This window comes from Meles meles, chromosome 14 (assembly GCF_922984935.1).
Source record: "Meles meles chromosome 14, mMelMel3.1 paternal haplotype, whole genome shotgun sequence".
In the NCBI taxonomy this organism is placed as follows: domain Eukaryota; kingdom Metazoa; phylum Chordata; class Mammalia; order Carnivora; family Mustelidae; genus Meles; species Meles meles.
This window is the reverse complement of record NC_060079.1, coordinates 55,202,962-55,219,166: the sequence shown is the minus strand read 5'-3', so window position 1 is coordinate 55,219,166 and position 16,205 is coordinate 55,202,962. Positions and strand designations below refer to the sequence as shown.

The window sequence follows — 16,205 nt, the reverse complement described above, 5'->3', positions numbered from 1 at the left end:
GTTCCTTCTTATTCTCTTGAATCATACTTAGGAATTCAATCTCTCTCAGCTTTGTAACATTGAAAAGACTTCAAAGCAATTTTTGGCTTCAAAACCTTTTCCAGGAGTTTGTCCTTAAACCTCTAACATCTTACCCTACAAATTGCCTTATTTTTCACATTTATGTTTATGGGTGCTTCCAATTAAGATAGTATTCTGATTTCTTTTCTGGTGTCCTCCTGCTAAAACCTGTCTTCATAGATTTTAGCAAGCAAGCCACGAGACTATATCCTTAGGGATGCCTGGGTGGCTCAGTGGGTTAAACCACTGCCTTCGGCTCAGGTCATGATTCCAGGATTCTGGGATCGAGTCCCGTATTGGGCTCCTTGCTCGGTGGGAGCCTGCCTCTCTCTCCACCTCCGCCTGCCTCTTTGCCTGCTCGTGTGCTTTCTCTCTCTCTCTTTCTGACAAATAAATAAATAAATAAAATCTTTTTTAAAAAGACTGTATCCTTAAATTTGTAGTTTGAATTCCCCTTGAATTAACTCTTCTAGCCAAAACCTGGTACCCTCTTAAGGGATATTTTCAGCGACAGATTCAGACTTTGTATTATATGAGATTTAAATAGCAGAAAAACTCCTTTTGCAGTGCTTGGTACCTTTGAGGTTTTATAGATTTCAAAAAGAAGGTGCTCAAAAACATTAAAAATTACTATTTTTTTTAACTTAAATGAAAATGATTTGAGGGCATGTATGCCCCATCTCTCCATGCATTCCTGCCTTTCTTTCTTGAACAACTGCAAGAGGTCCTTGCAGTCATCCATATTCACAGAAATTATCTAGTCACTTTTGTTCATCAGTGCTAAGATCTCATGGTACTTGATCTGTCCAGCAATGTGTGACAGAGTTGATCCCTCTTTTTTTCCCTGAAACATCTTCTGCTGGATGTTTCCTACCTCATTGACTGTTCATTTCTCTTTACTGCATCCTCCTCTGTTGTGTCTTCCTAGGGATGTCCCAGGGTTTCGTCTCTTCTGGACCCCATCCCTAACTGGTCCTCTCCAGGCATGGAATGTCACTCAGCATCTGCATGCTTGTGGCTCCCAAATTCATCACCACTTGATCTAGTATATATTTGCTTGTTGCCTCTCCTTTTACCTGATGATAGATAAACTCCCTAAGAGCATGGACTTTATTTCTGCTCATTGTTTTATCTTCAGATCCTAGAACAGTGTCTGACATGTAATTTATAGTCCGTACCTTGCATGGAAGGACTTCTTGGCGTATAAGTAGTTCGTCTTTAATCTTGGTCATGCTAATAAGTCAGTCAACTATTACTTTTTCTGTTTTGAGAAAAGTGTATATTGTATCCAATTTTTGTTTTAATAATAAAGTTATCTCCTTACTGCCTGAATTTATTTTAGCTCAACTGATTACACTTATTTTCATTGCTGTGAGTTGAAATTTTAAATAAAATACTTTTTTTTCAGATTTTGATACGTTTTTTAAGATTACAATTTAGAAGTTCTATTATTTGGAAAAAAGATAATTTTGAGAACTTTGTTTTCTGCATGGTAAATCATTAATGTGTCTAACATTTTTCAGTGACTTATAAATTTGCTTTGCTTTGTTTGTGTTGCAAAACTTTTTATAAACAAAATTTGGTATCTCAGTAATAGGCTCTACAGAACAAATACTAAATATTGGGAGTAGCACTAACATTTCCCACCGAAGGTGGATTCAGAAAAGTAGTCAACCCTAAATGTTTCCATACATACTGGAAAAGTCATAGTCATGTGTCCATACAGAAAACTAGGCAACAGTAGTATGCTAAACTGTAAGTAATATTTCTGTATCTCCCACTATTTACCAAAGAAAAAAATTTACTTATAAACTTTTATTTATAAGTAAGTGAGCACCAAAGAAAAGAAAACTGAGTTAAAGAAATATTAGTCTAAAAAGGAATGTTCAAATTTGGTTTATGAGAGAAATGAGCCTTAACTTTTAATACATTTGGAGCTATCTTAATTAATTTAAATCAATTTGGTCTTTGTTTTCCATTTTAATTTTAGAGAAATATAAACCTGTTGGAAAATTTAGCAAAATACAAACTTTTTACTAAGGTGATTGTGCATACCATTTGAAATGCTTTGTTTCTGCTTGTGTTCTCTGCTGAATTTTTTTTTCCATTGAATCTGTGCTGCTTCTTTGACAATGTTTTCCACTATAGAATCTCCATCTCACAACCTTGCTTCTCGCGAGCGCATTTACAAAACTTATGGTGTAGCTGGGCCTGCCTCTGCTCTCTCATCTCTGTCTCACAAACTCAAGGGTGGGTATGCGTGCATTCACGGATGGGCCATTCGTAGTGAACATAGGAGGTTTCAATAAAGTTTTATTAGTTCACCTCAATCATTTCCATTCCATTCCATTTTTAAAGATTAAAGTTTATCATTTTATTTAAAATTTGATATTTTGGTGCAACTTGTGTTGTACCTATTCAATATTATATTGTTAATTATCCTGTTGATATGCATGTTAATTGTATTTATAGGTTAAGTATTACTTTACTTAATATCAGGCCTCTGTAAGGTCTTAAAAAAACAAAATAGGAAAAACAAACAAACAAAAACAAAATAGGGATATTGAAAGAAGTCCCTGATTTGGGAAATTGTTAAGCCAGTATCATTTGAACAGATGGTATAGATGTATAAGGCATAAAGGACGTTGTGATCTGTAAGAACGTAGTATCTCATGTGGCAGGTTTAGTCTTAAACTTATTTTTCTGCTACAGAATGTTAAATCATTTTCCTGTTTTAGTTTCTTCTTTGAAAATTAAGTTAAAGTTTTTTAGTTTAACTTAGTTATCAGGATAGATATACATACATAGATACATACATAGATACATACAGATACATGTCCCATCTGTCATTGAGTCTCCTTTGTAGCATTTTCTTAGTTACTTAGTTTTAAAATTTTAAATTTAGAAATATTCAAACTACTATGACAACTGATAAAATTTCAGACAGTTTAAAAATATGCTTTTGGTCTTTTACAGGACTATAGATGCCTACCCGTTTTTTTGTCTTAAAGTAATATTTAATTGAACTTAAAATCCTGTGTTTTAAGAAAATTTTATCAAATTATTTTTGTACCAGTGGTTAACATATTACATGTCTTTCAAGTAATTTTCCTTTCTCTTAGAAATCGATAAAATGTTTTTACATTTCTCCTTTTTACAGCTCACAGTGATACTATATATTCCTATAGGATAGTAAATAGTATTGTAGAACCTGATCTGTACATAGAGTTGTATAACTTATACACAGTATGGCATAGCACAATAGAGTATTATATTATGGTATGTTAATTATAGTGTAGTATCACATAACCTGATCATTTATAATTTTGGCATGAAAAAATTATACAGGTCATTGGTGAATGAATATATAGCATTTAACATGTTTACTAATTTGTTTGAAGGTACTAAATTTCCATCCTGCCCTGTGTTATTTTTTCTTCAGAAATCCATTGAGGCTAGACAGTTTTTGCCTACTGTCACTTAAACTTACGTACGATAAATACAATCATTAAATTAATTAAGTGATGAATGTGAAAGTATTATGTATGTTCTAAATACTTTATATTTATTGATCTTTTTTATATTTACTGATATTTCAAGCAGCTACAAATGACAGTTTTTCCTAATACTTACTACATGCTCCAAAACTTTTTAAACCCAAATGAAGAAGATAAACATCAATTAGTTAGCACATGGGCCTATCATACTTAGCAAACATGACATTCTTTTTTAAAAATATATGAAATATGTTTTGGAAAAGTAAATTTGTCAAAAGGATTTATTTATAATTTGGCAATTAACAGTTCAGGAAGAAATAATTCTGCATTATTTATAAACTCAGACTCCCAAAAGGTATTCAGCTTTGGCCACTTACAGATCTTGAGAAAATACTCACCACTGCTAGAGGCAAAGAGATGAAGTATACAGACACCTGTACTCTCTGACCTTCTCTATATAGCAAACATTTTTTGCTAGCATTTGACAAGTGGTGTTCCTGATATTTGTAAGATTCCATTATTCAGCCAACCACAGAGATCTCCCTTTATGAGGAATTGCATACCATTGATTTAGAAAGCATACCTGTTTCGATCCATGAATTGATCTCTTAGAGAAGGGACTGGCAAACATAGAAGATTTACTATTTACTTAATTGTCTAGTTTTACTGTTACATATAGTTCAGCTTCTGAAGTAAATGTGATGATGATAGCACTTCCGGCTATCAAATTAGTAACAAAAATTAGAACTCCAAACATCACACATGGAAAATTAGTGGAAAGAACTAGGCTGATATTTAATTCTACCAAATAGAGTTTATTTATAAAATTTGCTCTATGGACCCATTACTAGATCAATAATTTGAGCAGCAGTTTGCTAAACTACCTTTGTACAGTTTTAGAGCACTTACTTGTCAGATTTTACATCTTTTTTTATCTGTGTTCTACCAAGGTAGCATCAGTGTCTAGAATTTTTTTATAATGTGATTTTTTTCACGACTTTTCCCTCAATTTAGCCTTGTCTCTTATACTATCTTTATGCAAATAACACATACTACATATAATAAATGAAATTCATGATAGAATGATAAAGAACTGTAGAAACTGAAGAGCATTATGTTTAGTGTATTTTTCTCATTCAAAGAATGAGAATAATTATTCTCAACACTGGTGTTTCACAGTTAAAATAACTGTTCCATTCATTAATATGTTCTAGAGAGGCTATTTGCCATACTTCATTATTTTTCTACAGAATTACAAGACTTGTAAGCATCTGACCCTTACTCCATAGTGGCTATAATTACCTCTGCCCTGTGGCCTTGGGAGTCATCATTATAAAAAGTGGATTTTCAGGGAAGTGAAATTTGGGAATAACAGAAGAAAAAAGTGTTTATTGAGCACATACTATATTCCGTGACCCATTGTTGACATTATATCACTAAAAAATAGCAGACAAAGATACCAGTCTTTCTGGACCTTCCAGAGGGAGGGCAAATTCTATGGCAATACTGTCTTGATATTTAGACAACTAGAGTATTGACTACAAATACCTGTGTGCACTTGCATATGCCCACGTGCACGCACACACATACAAACACACACACACACACACACAGACAGCCAAAAAACATTTTCTGCATTATCCAAATATGTTTGCATCCCTTTTTCCAAAAAAGAGAGAGAGAGAAATACCTGCAATATAACCAGTTAAGAGATCCATCTCAATTTACCACATACCCTTTTTCAATAAATATAAATACTTCTAGCTAGATTTATGTGTTTTTAGTCTTTAATACCACTTGAATCACTTTAATCAGATTGTTTTTCTCCTGACAACTAATTTTATGTGCATTAAAGGTAGAAGTTTTTATTTTATGGAAGAAAGGTAATGTTCTAGATTGACCCCTTACCTGTGACAAAGACAGCCTGGCTCTAAGGCCTCAAAGGAGAACATGAGGAAGGAGAGGCACTGCCTGAGAGCCAGGACGCCAAGAACAGTGGTGTCCCTATAGAAACAACTAGTGCTCTGCAAGTCAAAGAGAGACTTTTTTTTTTTTTTAATCCCCTTTTTTCTGTCATTTTCTTGACTCCTTATTTCAGGCCGCCTGATTCAGACTTGTACTACTAACTCTCAGGATCCCACCATTTTATTTCCAGGAAGACACAAGCTCTAAGTTCTAACCAGCTAAACTTAATGAACTTAATAAACTTAGAATACAATCTGTTTATAAACAATAGACTGCCTGAATTACATGTAATTAAATAATAACTTTCAGGCATTCATATATTAGTTATAAATTCTAATCCAATCACTAGTGTTTCCTAGGCAGCTCTTTATAGGCCCAATTGCTTGTATTTGTGTACTTGAGAATAAGTATATCTATATATAGATCCAGTTTCCTAATTCAGTATGATCTTTACCATTACCCTAATAATGATGTGAGGTATGACTCTACTGGAAATTTAGCTCAACTACTTTATACTTTAAAATACATAGGTTTTAATTTATTATTCAGAAAATAGTTACGGTTTTTCTTTCTAATCTGCCCCTGCATTCAAATTCTAATGAATAATTGTACTAGGGCTGAGATTGAGGTATCGTGTAATTCATACTGTTGCATAGGTGGTATTTGTTCAGTCTGTTATGCATCCATGGAAATAGTTTTTGGTGGAAATGGTTGTGTAATGATGTAATAGAAATTTTACAAGAAATATTTCCCTTTTTTCCTTATTCTTTAAGTATTTTTATTTATGACAATATACATTTTTTAGCTGTGTTTTTATTCAATTATTTAGTGATTATATTTTCAGTAAGTTATAGTTTTATTAACAAGTTTCACTATGAAATGGACCATACAGGTGACCGGGGAACTATCTCAACATCTTCTAGACCAGTCTCTACACCAGGAAAATCAGAACTGCCCTCTAAACACAGCAGATCACTTAAACCTGATGGACGTATGAGCCGGACTACTGCTGATCAGAAGAAGCCAAGGGGTACAGAAGGCTTATCAGCTAGTGAATCCCTTATGTTGAAATCCGATGCTGCAAAGTTGAGGTCAGACTCTCATAGTAGGTCCTTGTCCCCCAACCATAACACCTTGCAGACACTAAAATCTGATGGGAGGATGTCTTCTAGCTTTAGAGCTGAATCCCCAGGACCAGGTTCTCGGTCATCATCTCCTAAGCCAAAGACTCTCCCAACCAATAGGTCTAGCCCTTCTGGTGCTAGTTCTCCACGCTCCTCCTCACCACATGATAAAAATCTACCTCAAAAAAGCACTGCTCCTGTTAAAACTAAACTTGATCCTCCTCGGGAACGTTCTAAATCAGACTCTTACACACTTGACCCAGACACCCTACGCAAGAAGAAAATGCCCCTCACAGAACCATTAAGGGGACGATCAACATCACCAAAACCAAAACCAGTACCAAAGGATTCTAAAGATTCCCCTGGATCCGAAAATAGAGCTCCTTCTCCCCATGTGGTACAAGAAAACCTTCACAGTGAAGTGGTTGAGGTCTGCACTTCAAGTACTTTGAAAACAAATAGTCTAACAGATAGTACCTGTGATGAAAGCAGTGAATTTAAGAGTATCGATGAAAGTTCCAATAAAGTTCATTTCAGCATAGGAAAAGCGCCACTGAAAGATGAACAAGAAATGAGAGCATCCCCCAAAATAAGTAGAAAATGTGCTAATAGGCACACCAGGCCCAAAAAGGAAAAATCTAGCTTTCTCTTTAAAGGAGACGGATCCAAACCTTTAGAGCCAGCCAAGCAAGCCATGTCTCCTTCCGTAGCTGAGTGTGCCAGAGCAGTCTTTGCCTCTTTCCTGTGGCATGAAGGCATAGTCCACGATGCAATGGCCTGTTCTTCTTTCTTAAAGTTTAATCCTGAACTTTCCAAAGAACATGCTCCTATAAGAAATAGTTTAAACAGCCAACAGCCTACAGAAGAAAAGGAAACCAAATTAAAAAATAGACATTCATTGGAGATATCATCTGCACTGAATATGTTTAATATTGCACCTCATGGACCAGATATATCTAAAATGGGTAGTATCAACAAAAATAAGGTGTTGTCTATGCTTAAAGAACCACCTCTGCATGAAAAATGTGAGGATGGGAAAACCGAAGCCACTTTTGAAATGTCTATGCACCATCCGATGAAGTCCAAATCTCCTCTTCCCTTAACTTTACAACATTTAGTGGCATTTTGGGAAGACATCTCTTTGGCTACTATCAAAGCAGCTTCCCAGAATATGATTTTTCCAAGTCCTGGTTCTTGTGCAGTCCTTAAAAAGAAAGAGTGTGAAAAAGAAAATAAGAAGGCCAAAAAAGACAAAAAGAAAAAGGAAAAGACAGAAGTTCGACCCAGGGGTAATTTGTTTGGTGAGATGGCCCAGCTGGCAGTGGGAGGACCAGAGAAAGATACCATCTGTGAGCTGTGTGGAGAATCCCATCCGTACCCAGTGACATATCACATGCGACAGGCTCACCCAGGTAAAAATATTATTGAATTACCCAGTGTAAGTACTTTATGTAAAAAAAAAAAAAAGAAAAAGAAAAGAAACTAAGTCACTTCTAAGTTGAGCTGCTCTGTAAATTATGTTACAGTAAGGGGAAACTGTTTAAAGTGTATCAGCATCAGTTTTGTGGAAAATAGGTAAAGAAATTCTGATAGTATAGTAGTAAGGCAATCTAGTACAATGGGACTTTAATGTATCATATTCTGAAATAGTTTATTTTTTAAATGTTTTATGTGTTACCCAAAGGGTGTTCTTAAAGTGTCTAACACAACAGAAATAATGACCTGTCCATACACATAGGAGAGATCCCAGTATTAGGTTTCCTTCAATTTTAGTGTTTTCCTATTAAAAATTGCACATTAAATTAGACTATACTGATTTCCCTGGTCATTTTCCTATGAAAGACATGTCAACTATTTAATCAGAAGACTGTATTTTATATTTTTTATTTTTTTTAAGATTTTATTTATTTGAGAGAAAGAGAGCATGAGAGAGGGGAAGGGTCAGAGGGAGAAGCAGACTCCCTGCTGAGCAGGGAGCCCAATGCTGACTCAATCCTGGGACTCCAGGATCATGACCTGAGCCAAAGGTAGTCGCTTAACCAACTGAGCCTCCCAGGTGCCCAGAAGACTATATTTTAGATAAATGTAAGGATTTCTGTAATAACTGATAAGTATTCCAAAATTCACCTATTATGAATTTGGTTACTTTTTTTTCTTTCTACATATTATACATGAAATGTTCTGTAAAATACATGATTTCTTAAAATAAACCATTCTTACAGAATATTTTGTCCAATTTTATTGGCATATGTCAGTAGACCTAAATGTACCCCTATCTTAAATTACTTTTTTCCTAACTGTATAGAGTATCTCCAGTATTTTAGGCATTACTTAATTGATTATTTTTTAGCCAAGCATGCTGTTTTCTGATACAGTTAATAGCCTGGGGAAAAAAGTCAGACTTGCTTCAGTATTTTGCTTATTTTGCAAAGGTAAATTCATGTACAAGTATCAAGCATTTTAAAGTGTATTTTTGTGCTTGTTTCAAGGTTGTGGCCGATATGCTGGTGGACAAGGTTACAATAGCATTGGACATTTTTGTGGAGGATGGGCTGGTAACTGTGGTGATGGCGGCATAGGAGGAAGCACTTGGTATCTGGTGTGTGATCGCTGTAGAGAAAAATACCTCCGTGAAAAACAGGCTGCTGCGAGGGAGAAGGTATTTTTTTATTCTGTTATGGCTATACTGTTAATGATAAGAGTCAATCTTATAAAAATCCCTTTTTATCATCATGCAATATTAGATAACCCCACAAAATGATATTAAAGATCAGCTTCTCTTATAATAGGAACAATATACAAGTTTAATATTGTACTAGGTTAGTTATTTTATTTTTAATTACAAAAATAAATTGTATCTTTAAATAATACAAGACAACTAACCTGTGGCACATATGCCTGACTGACAAACATTTACTATGTAATTCTTTATTATTAATGGTATACTACTCCATACATGTACATAGTTTTCCCTCTTCACCTTTATCTCTCTGAACTCCCCCTCTTTTCCCTTCTCCTTTTCCTTTTCCACTCTCTCCTCTCTTTGTCTTAAACCCTTAATTATGTTGTAGGTCTATGGGAACTAGAGGCACACCTAACTAAAATTTTGCCAAACATATAACACACATACACACGCACACACTATTTACCCTTTAAAAAATAATTACATTTAAATTTTCCCAAAGGAAGGAAAGAAATAGTTTGTGTCCAAAATAAAATAATTTCAGACAGTTCAGGAAAAGCATGAAGTAAATGTTATTTTTGGTAATCACTATTATTATTTTAAAATCATTCTGTAAGTATTCAGTAATTTTTATTAGAACTCGCAGTAGTCGGGCTAAGAAATTTAACATTCGAATCCAAGTAGGAAGAGATCACTGCAGAGTTTTCTTTGCCAGGTCAAGCAGTCCAGGAGGAAGCCAGTGCAGGTCAAGACTCCTCGTGCCTTGCCCACCATGGAAGCTCACCAGGTGATTAAAGCAAACGCGCTCTTTCTGCTGTCCTTGAGCAGTGCAGCGGAGCCAAGCATCCTGTGTTACCATCCTGCAAAGCCATTTCAGTCTCATCTTCCCAGCGTGAAAGAGGGCATTTCTGAGGATCTTCCTGTTAAAATGCCTTGTCTCTACCTGCAGACATTAGCTAGGTAATATAACTCGGTGGTTGTTTGTTTTTAATCACTTGGGATTAATAGCCATTGCTGATTAATATCATGCTCTGAATACCCACACTACATTACCTATTGTGTACAATAAAAGACCTTCAGGAATGTATTTTGTGAGTTGCCTTGACCAATATATGACTGGTAGGGTACACACTTTGTGGTAGTAGGTATTTTTAAAAAACATGTAAACGCTATATCAATTTGTATTATTAGTACAAAAATGTTTTAGAAGAAACTAAGACAATAGCTGTCTTTTACTTTTTGGAAATCTGACTTCAGTCTGTTAATAGTTGGAAGTGCTATAGTGGAAAAAAAAATTGCTATTGAAATCTTTCATTTTTTAAAGTATTCATTCTGTTAGTATTTAAATGTTAGTTAGCTGGGAACCAGCTTTGTTCTAGACCTTGAAGACACCAGGATAAATATAATACATATATGTACATATACATTATATGTACGTATATGTTATATGCACGTGTACATTATATGTACATGTATGTTATGTGTACATATACATTATATGTACCTATACATAATATAATATGTATATGTGTATGTGTGTGTGTGTTTATGTACATAATACATAAATATAAAACAATCCAGGTGCTCCACACTCTGGTGGGAAGACAGACCCATAAAGGAAACATTTAAAATGTTTTTGTGAGGAGTTCTGTGATAGAAGGATGCATGGAATGCTGTTACAGCCTGAAGGATGGAGAGTGCCTATCTTTCCAAGGAATCAGGAAAGGTTTCCCAAAGGATCTGACACTGTAGCAGTCTTGAGAGATAAATAGGAATCAATCAAGTAGGTGGTAGAGGAAAGCAGTTCCTCACAGAGTAAAGCACAGGCGTGAAGACACACATGAAATAGCATTACACATTTAAGGAATCAGGCTGGTGAAAGCATTGGCCTTTGGGAGAAACATAGGAAATGCCCCAGAAGTTGTTACCTGAGGCCAGGTAATAATGTAGGGCTCTGCAGTCAATGCTAAGTTTGGATTTTATCCCACAGGGAAAACAGTTAAGGAATATTAACAGGGAAATACATAAACTGATTTGCAATTATAAGATCACTCTGCTCCAAACATAGAAACTTCATAAAGGGTATAACTGAAGGTGGGGGAAACCTGTTAATAGTATACTATTTTCCTGTATTAGACTTGAGTTGTACAGCCTATACTTCCATACATTATACACTGGCATTGTAAACAGACTTTTATATACCAAATTCAGACTGCTTTTCAGCAGTTGTCAAATGAAGATTTCTGGAAATTGCCTACAGGAATGGCTCAACCAACAGTTCCATTTTGGTGATGTTGTCCTCTCTGCAGAATTATATAGTTTGGTTTTTTTTTTTTAGTTTTGTACGTAAATTTTAATAAAACAAACAGGAAACAAAATGGAATGTGATACTAAATGCATTTGAGACTGAGGTGGAGATCATTAGGTATGCCAAATGCAATAAATCTTTAGTATAAGTCAGACCACTTAGTAGACTTAGGTTAACAACTCTCTGTTCCAGTTCGAAAAGTAAAGAATCAAATTGTAAAACATGTTTTTAAAAATGCTACTATACCATAATATGGATTTTATATTTTTAGTCTTCTGGGGAATGGATACCTACACACACGCAACCCCATGGAACATTTCATGGATCTAATCTTTCTCAAATTTGATTCTTACATATGTTCCTGCCAAAAATGGTGACTGTGTTTCAATAGCCCATGCAAGAAACATGAGCCTGAACCAAGGCAATGATGACAGGGAGTCAGAAGAGAGGAAACCTAGTATTCATAGAGCTGAGTGGTCATAACTGGTCATAGTTGAAGACTATGCCTACCACAACACCAAGATATTTTGGGCCAGGCACCTGGATAGTTGGTGGGATCATTCATCAAAACACTAGAGGATAGAGAAGTTCTCAAAATAAAAGAAAAGGAGTTCAATTTTGGATTTGAAATATTTGTAGTACCTGGAATAATTATGTATGAAATTGTCACTTTTATTTCCTCCTACTTATATCTATGATTGTTTTAATATTTCACCCTTACAGTTACATGTGCCACTTTTATGAAAGAGATTAAAAATGAAAAGTATCTATGGTGCTGTCATACTTGAAGTTACTGGCTTTGATTTAATGCAGGCATCATCATGAAAATTTTGTGGGCTATCAAGATGACAACCTATTCCAGGATGAAATGAGATACCTACGTTCAACGTCTGTACCTGCCCCATACATATCCGTAACACCAGATGCAAGTCCTAATGTATTTGAAGAGCCAGAGAGCAATATGAAGTCTATGCCACCAAGGTATTTCACTTCTCTCCTCTCTGTTGAATAGCCAGTGTTTGGTGGGAGAAGGACTTTGAACTAGAAAAGATTGCTTTAGAAGTGCTTTTGTTATGTCCTTCCATCTCAAGAAGGACATTGAGTCTCTGCTAACTATTAGAGCTGTAAGAAAAAGCATACATACATGAATAAGACAAAGTCCTTGATAGCAGAGGCAGACTAGTTGGAGAGAAAAGATCAACTAATGGAAGTAATAATGAAGAATTCCATTGTATGATACTGTATCATTGAGTGCTGTAGTAAACCAGACTAGAGAAAGGTCAGTTTGAGGCAGTCCTTAAAGAAAGTTCATTGGAGAATTAGTACCAAAAATGAATCTTGAATTCACTGGAATATTGTATACAATCTTCTCCCACTCACTTAGGTATGGTAGTGACGTCAGTGTAAAGACCTTCTTGAAAACTGAATAAAAGCATGTAAATATAATGCAGAAGGAATTAGGGTATCACCATGACTTTTTGGAGGAGAAACCGCATGATAAAAATGCAAAGATTGTCTCAACAGTGTCAGTTTGAGAAGCTTATAAATTTAGTCAAAGATTTTCACTAAGTGTGTGGAGTTGGATTATGTTGGCAATGATTATGAAAAAAAAAGATGGATAATAGAAATGTTTTCTAGTAAAAGTCAGTGTGGCTTGTTGGCTAACTGGCTAATGAAAAGGATAAGTTTAGGATCATGTCAAGATATCAGGCATGAGTAACTGCAAACATTATCATTGAAAAGGAAGACATTTGCTGAAGGAAGAAAAAATGCACTTCTTCAGGTATGCCACTGTGTTAATACGATGCTATTATTATTATAAACTACTATAACAGAGTTGAATACAGACAGTAGAACTCATACATCCAAATGAGTGTTTTACCACTGAAAATACTTGCGACTTCCCCCCCACACCCGGCTGTGTGGATTATTCATCAGAGTTTTTTTGAGCTGCTTTTAAAATTTTCTCTAAAGAAGAAAAAGATTTTAAAAAGTTTCTCTGAAGAGTACAGTGTAGCCTTTTATATCTTTGAAGGTAATAAAGTATCTCTATAGATTTTCTTAAAGAGTTAGAAACCATTTTGAGACTAGTTGATAAATGTGGTTCATTGAATTGTTACTACCCTTTAGGATCAAAATCAAGTGGCATAAACTTCTACGTAAAGACAATGAAAAGAAGTTTCCATATATCTTGGAATATCTTAGAATATTCTGTGTATCATAGACTGGTATAGTCAAGGTGAAACCCTCTAACATAGAAGCCCCAAACATCATCACTAGTGTCAGAAGAAAGTGAAAGTCTGGGGAATCCTATTTCCCACAGTTACATGCTGAGGCAAAGCAGGAAGCCAAGGTGCCAGGGAATGCTGCCACAGGAATAGGATACACACCCAACTCAGTGGAATGGTTTCTGATATAGAATATTCAGTAAAATCTCAAGTTTCTCTGGAAGGGGGGGGGGACAAAAGAAGGTGTCAAATAGTGTGGAAAAGGAAGTTGAGGGAAATCCACTGATACTTTATCAGAACAAACACAAGACCTAGACAGAGCTGCCCACTTTAAAATATTATCAAAAGGAAAATAAATAGTATGTCATGAAAGTCAGATGAAGAACCCAAACTGAAAGAAAACTCTCTCAAGGAAAAAAAGAACATTCTATAAGTACTCTCTTATACTGAAAAACTTGATAATGATCTATTATCAATGAAACAATGTGAGAATGAATTAAAAACAGAATGAATTAAAAGGATGTATCACAGAGCTAAGAGGACAGACTAAAGACCAAATCGATACCATTAAAAGACTAATAAATTAAGAGTGCATGGGTTGCTCAGTGGCTTAAAGCCTCTGCCTTCGGCTCAGGTCATGAAACTAGGGTCCTGGGATGGAGCCCCACATCTGGCTTTCTGCTCAGCAGGGAGCCTGCTTCCCCCTCTCTCTCTGCCTGCCTCTCTACCTACTTGTGATCTCGCTCTCTGTCAAATAAATAAAATCTTTAAAAAAAAAAAAAGACTAATTAGCTAGAAACATTTAGGATAGTAAATTGAATGACTGACATAAAGGTAAAATTTGAGATAATCGTAGTAAGTAAAGAGTAAAAGGACAAATAATTATAAAAGAATGAAAAAAACAGGCATGGAAACAGGACAGTCTAACCTAAGAATAACTGATATTAGGGCACCTGGGTGGCTCAGCGGGTTAAGGGGCTGCCTTCAGCTCAGGTCATGATCTTAGGGTCCTGGGATCAAGCTCCACATTGGACTCCCTGCTCAGTGAAGAGCCTGCTTCTTCCTCTCCCTCTACCTCTCCCTCCTGCTCATGCTCTCTCTCAGATAAATAAATAAAGTCTTTTTAAAAAAATAATAACTACGGGGCACCTGGGTGGCTCAGACCCAGGGTCCTAGGATGGAGCCCCACCTTGGGCTCTCTGCTCAGCGAAAAGTCTGCTTCTTTCCCTCTCCCACTCCCCCTGCTTGTGTTCCCTCTCTTGATGTCTCTCTCCATCAAATAAATAAATGAAATCTTAATAAAGGAGGAATGACTAGTATTTTTAAAGAAGAAAAATCAACCAATATAATTAAAAATATATCTAAAGCTATATGAAAAAATTCCCCAAATGAATAAGTATTGAATTTCCAGATGAAAAGGAAATTTTTATAGCAGGTGACTATGAGAGAGAACAGAACTTAAAAAAAAAAAAAATTGGTTAAGTTACTGAAATTCCAAGTAAAAAACCGTAAGAATTTCTCAAGTATCTGAGCAGCGAAAAAGAAGTCATTTTGCAAAAGGAAAAGTTGAGATTGAATTCAGACTTCTGTTGAACAACTTTGAATGAAAGAAAAAAAATGAAACAATGTCTCCAGTGCTTCAAAAGAAAGAAAATACTACCTTGAAAGTTTTACCCAATCGATCAAACATACTGAAATATAAATGGTCTTGGGAATCTTAGAACTAAATTATGGATTAATCAAATAAATCAAATGCCTGAAAAGCACATTTAAAAGATTATATACTTTACCAGCTTGCATTCCCGCCAACAGTGTAGGAGGGTTCCCCTTTCCACATAAGAGTAATTTTCATAAAATCTTAAATAAAGGGGCACCTGGGTGGCTCAGTGGGTTAAAGCCTCTGCCTTCAGCTCAGGCATCGGGCTCTCTGCTTGGCAGGGAGCCTGCTTCCTCCTCTCTCTCTGCCTGCCTCCTCCTCCTCTCTCTCTGCCTGCCTCTCTGCCTAGTTGTGATTTCTCTCTGTCAAATAAATAAAAATAAATTTTTAAAAATCTTAAATAAAAGAAACTATGACTCAAGAGTTTTATATTCAGCCAGGTTGAGACATGCCAAGCATATAGTAATTCAGGGAATATAGCATCTTTGAGCTATTCTTTAAAAAAGTCTTGATAAACTCAAGCTATTATAAAAGATAATGAATAATGATTCCATTAAATTAGTCACGGCGTAAAAGGGTGGTTTTACCTTGCAGGTGACACCTGGCAGTGTTTGAAAACATCCTTGTTTGCCATAACTAGGCTAGTTCAGTAGGCATCCCAGTGTAGAGAGGTGAGGAATGTT

The 16,205-nt window shown here is 35.5% G+C and overlaps 1 protein-coding gene across 6 annotated transcripts in view; it reads left to right on the top strand.

Moving 5' to 3' along the window:
- MYCBP2 (MYC binding protein 2) overlaps window positions 1–16,205 on the top strand; it is a 275,059-nt gene that overhangs the window by 212,419 nt on the left and 46,435 nt on the right. For 5 of the 6 annotated variants that reach the window (XM_046028200.1, XM_046028199.1, XM_046028201.1 and 2 more), the window contains 4 exons: window positions 6,415–8,058; window positions 9,136–9,305; window positions 10,045–10,289; window positions 12,451–12,618. In XM_046028200.1, coding sequence (XP_045884156.1) covers window positions 6,415–8,058; window positions 9,136–9,305; window positions 10,045–10,289; window positions 12,451–12,618 — 2,227 coding nt within the window. Of the gene's footprint in view, window positions 1–2,208; window positions 2,311–6,414; window positions 8,059–9,135; window positions 9,306–10,044; window positions 10,290–12,450; window positions 12,619–16,205 lie in introns of all 6 variants that reach the window. The other variant, XM_046028196.1, reaches the window with a different exon arrangement.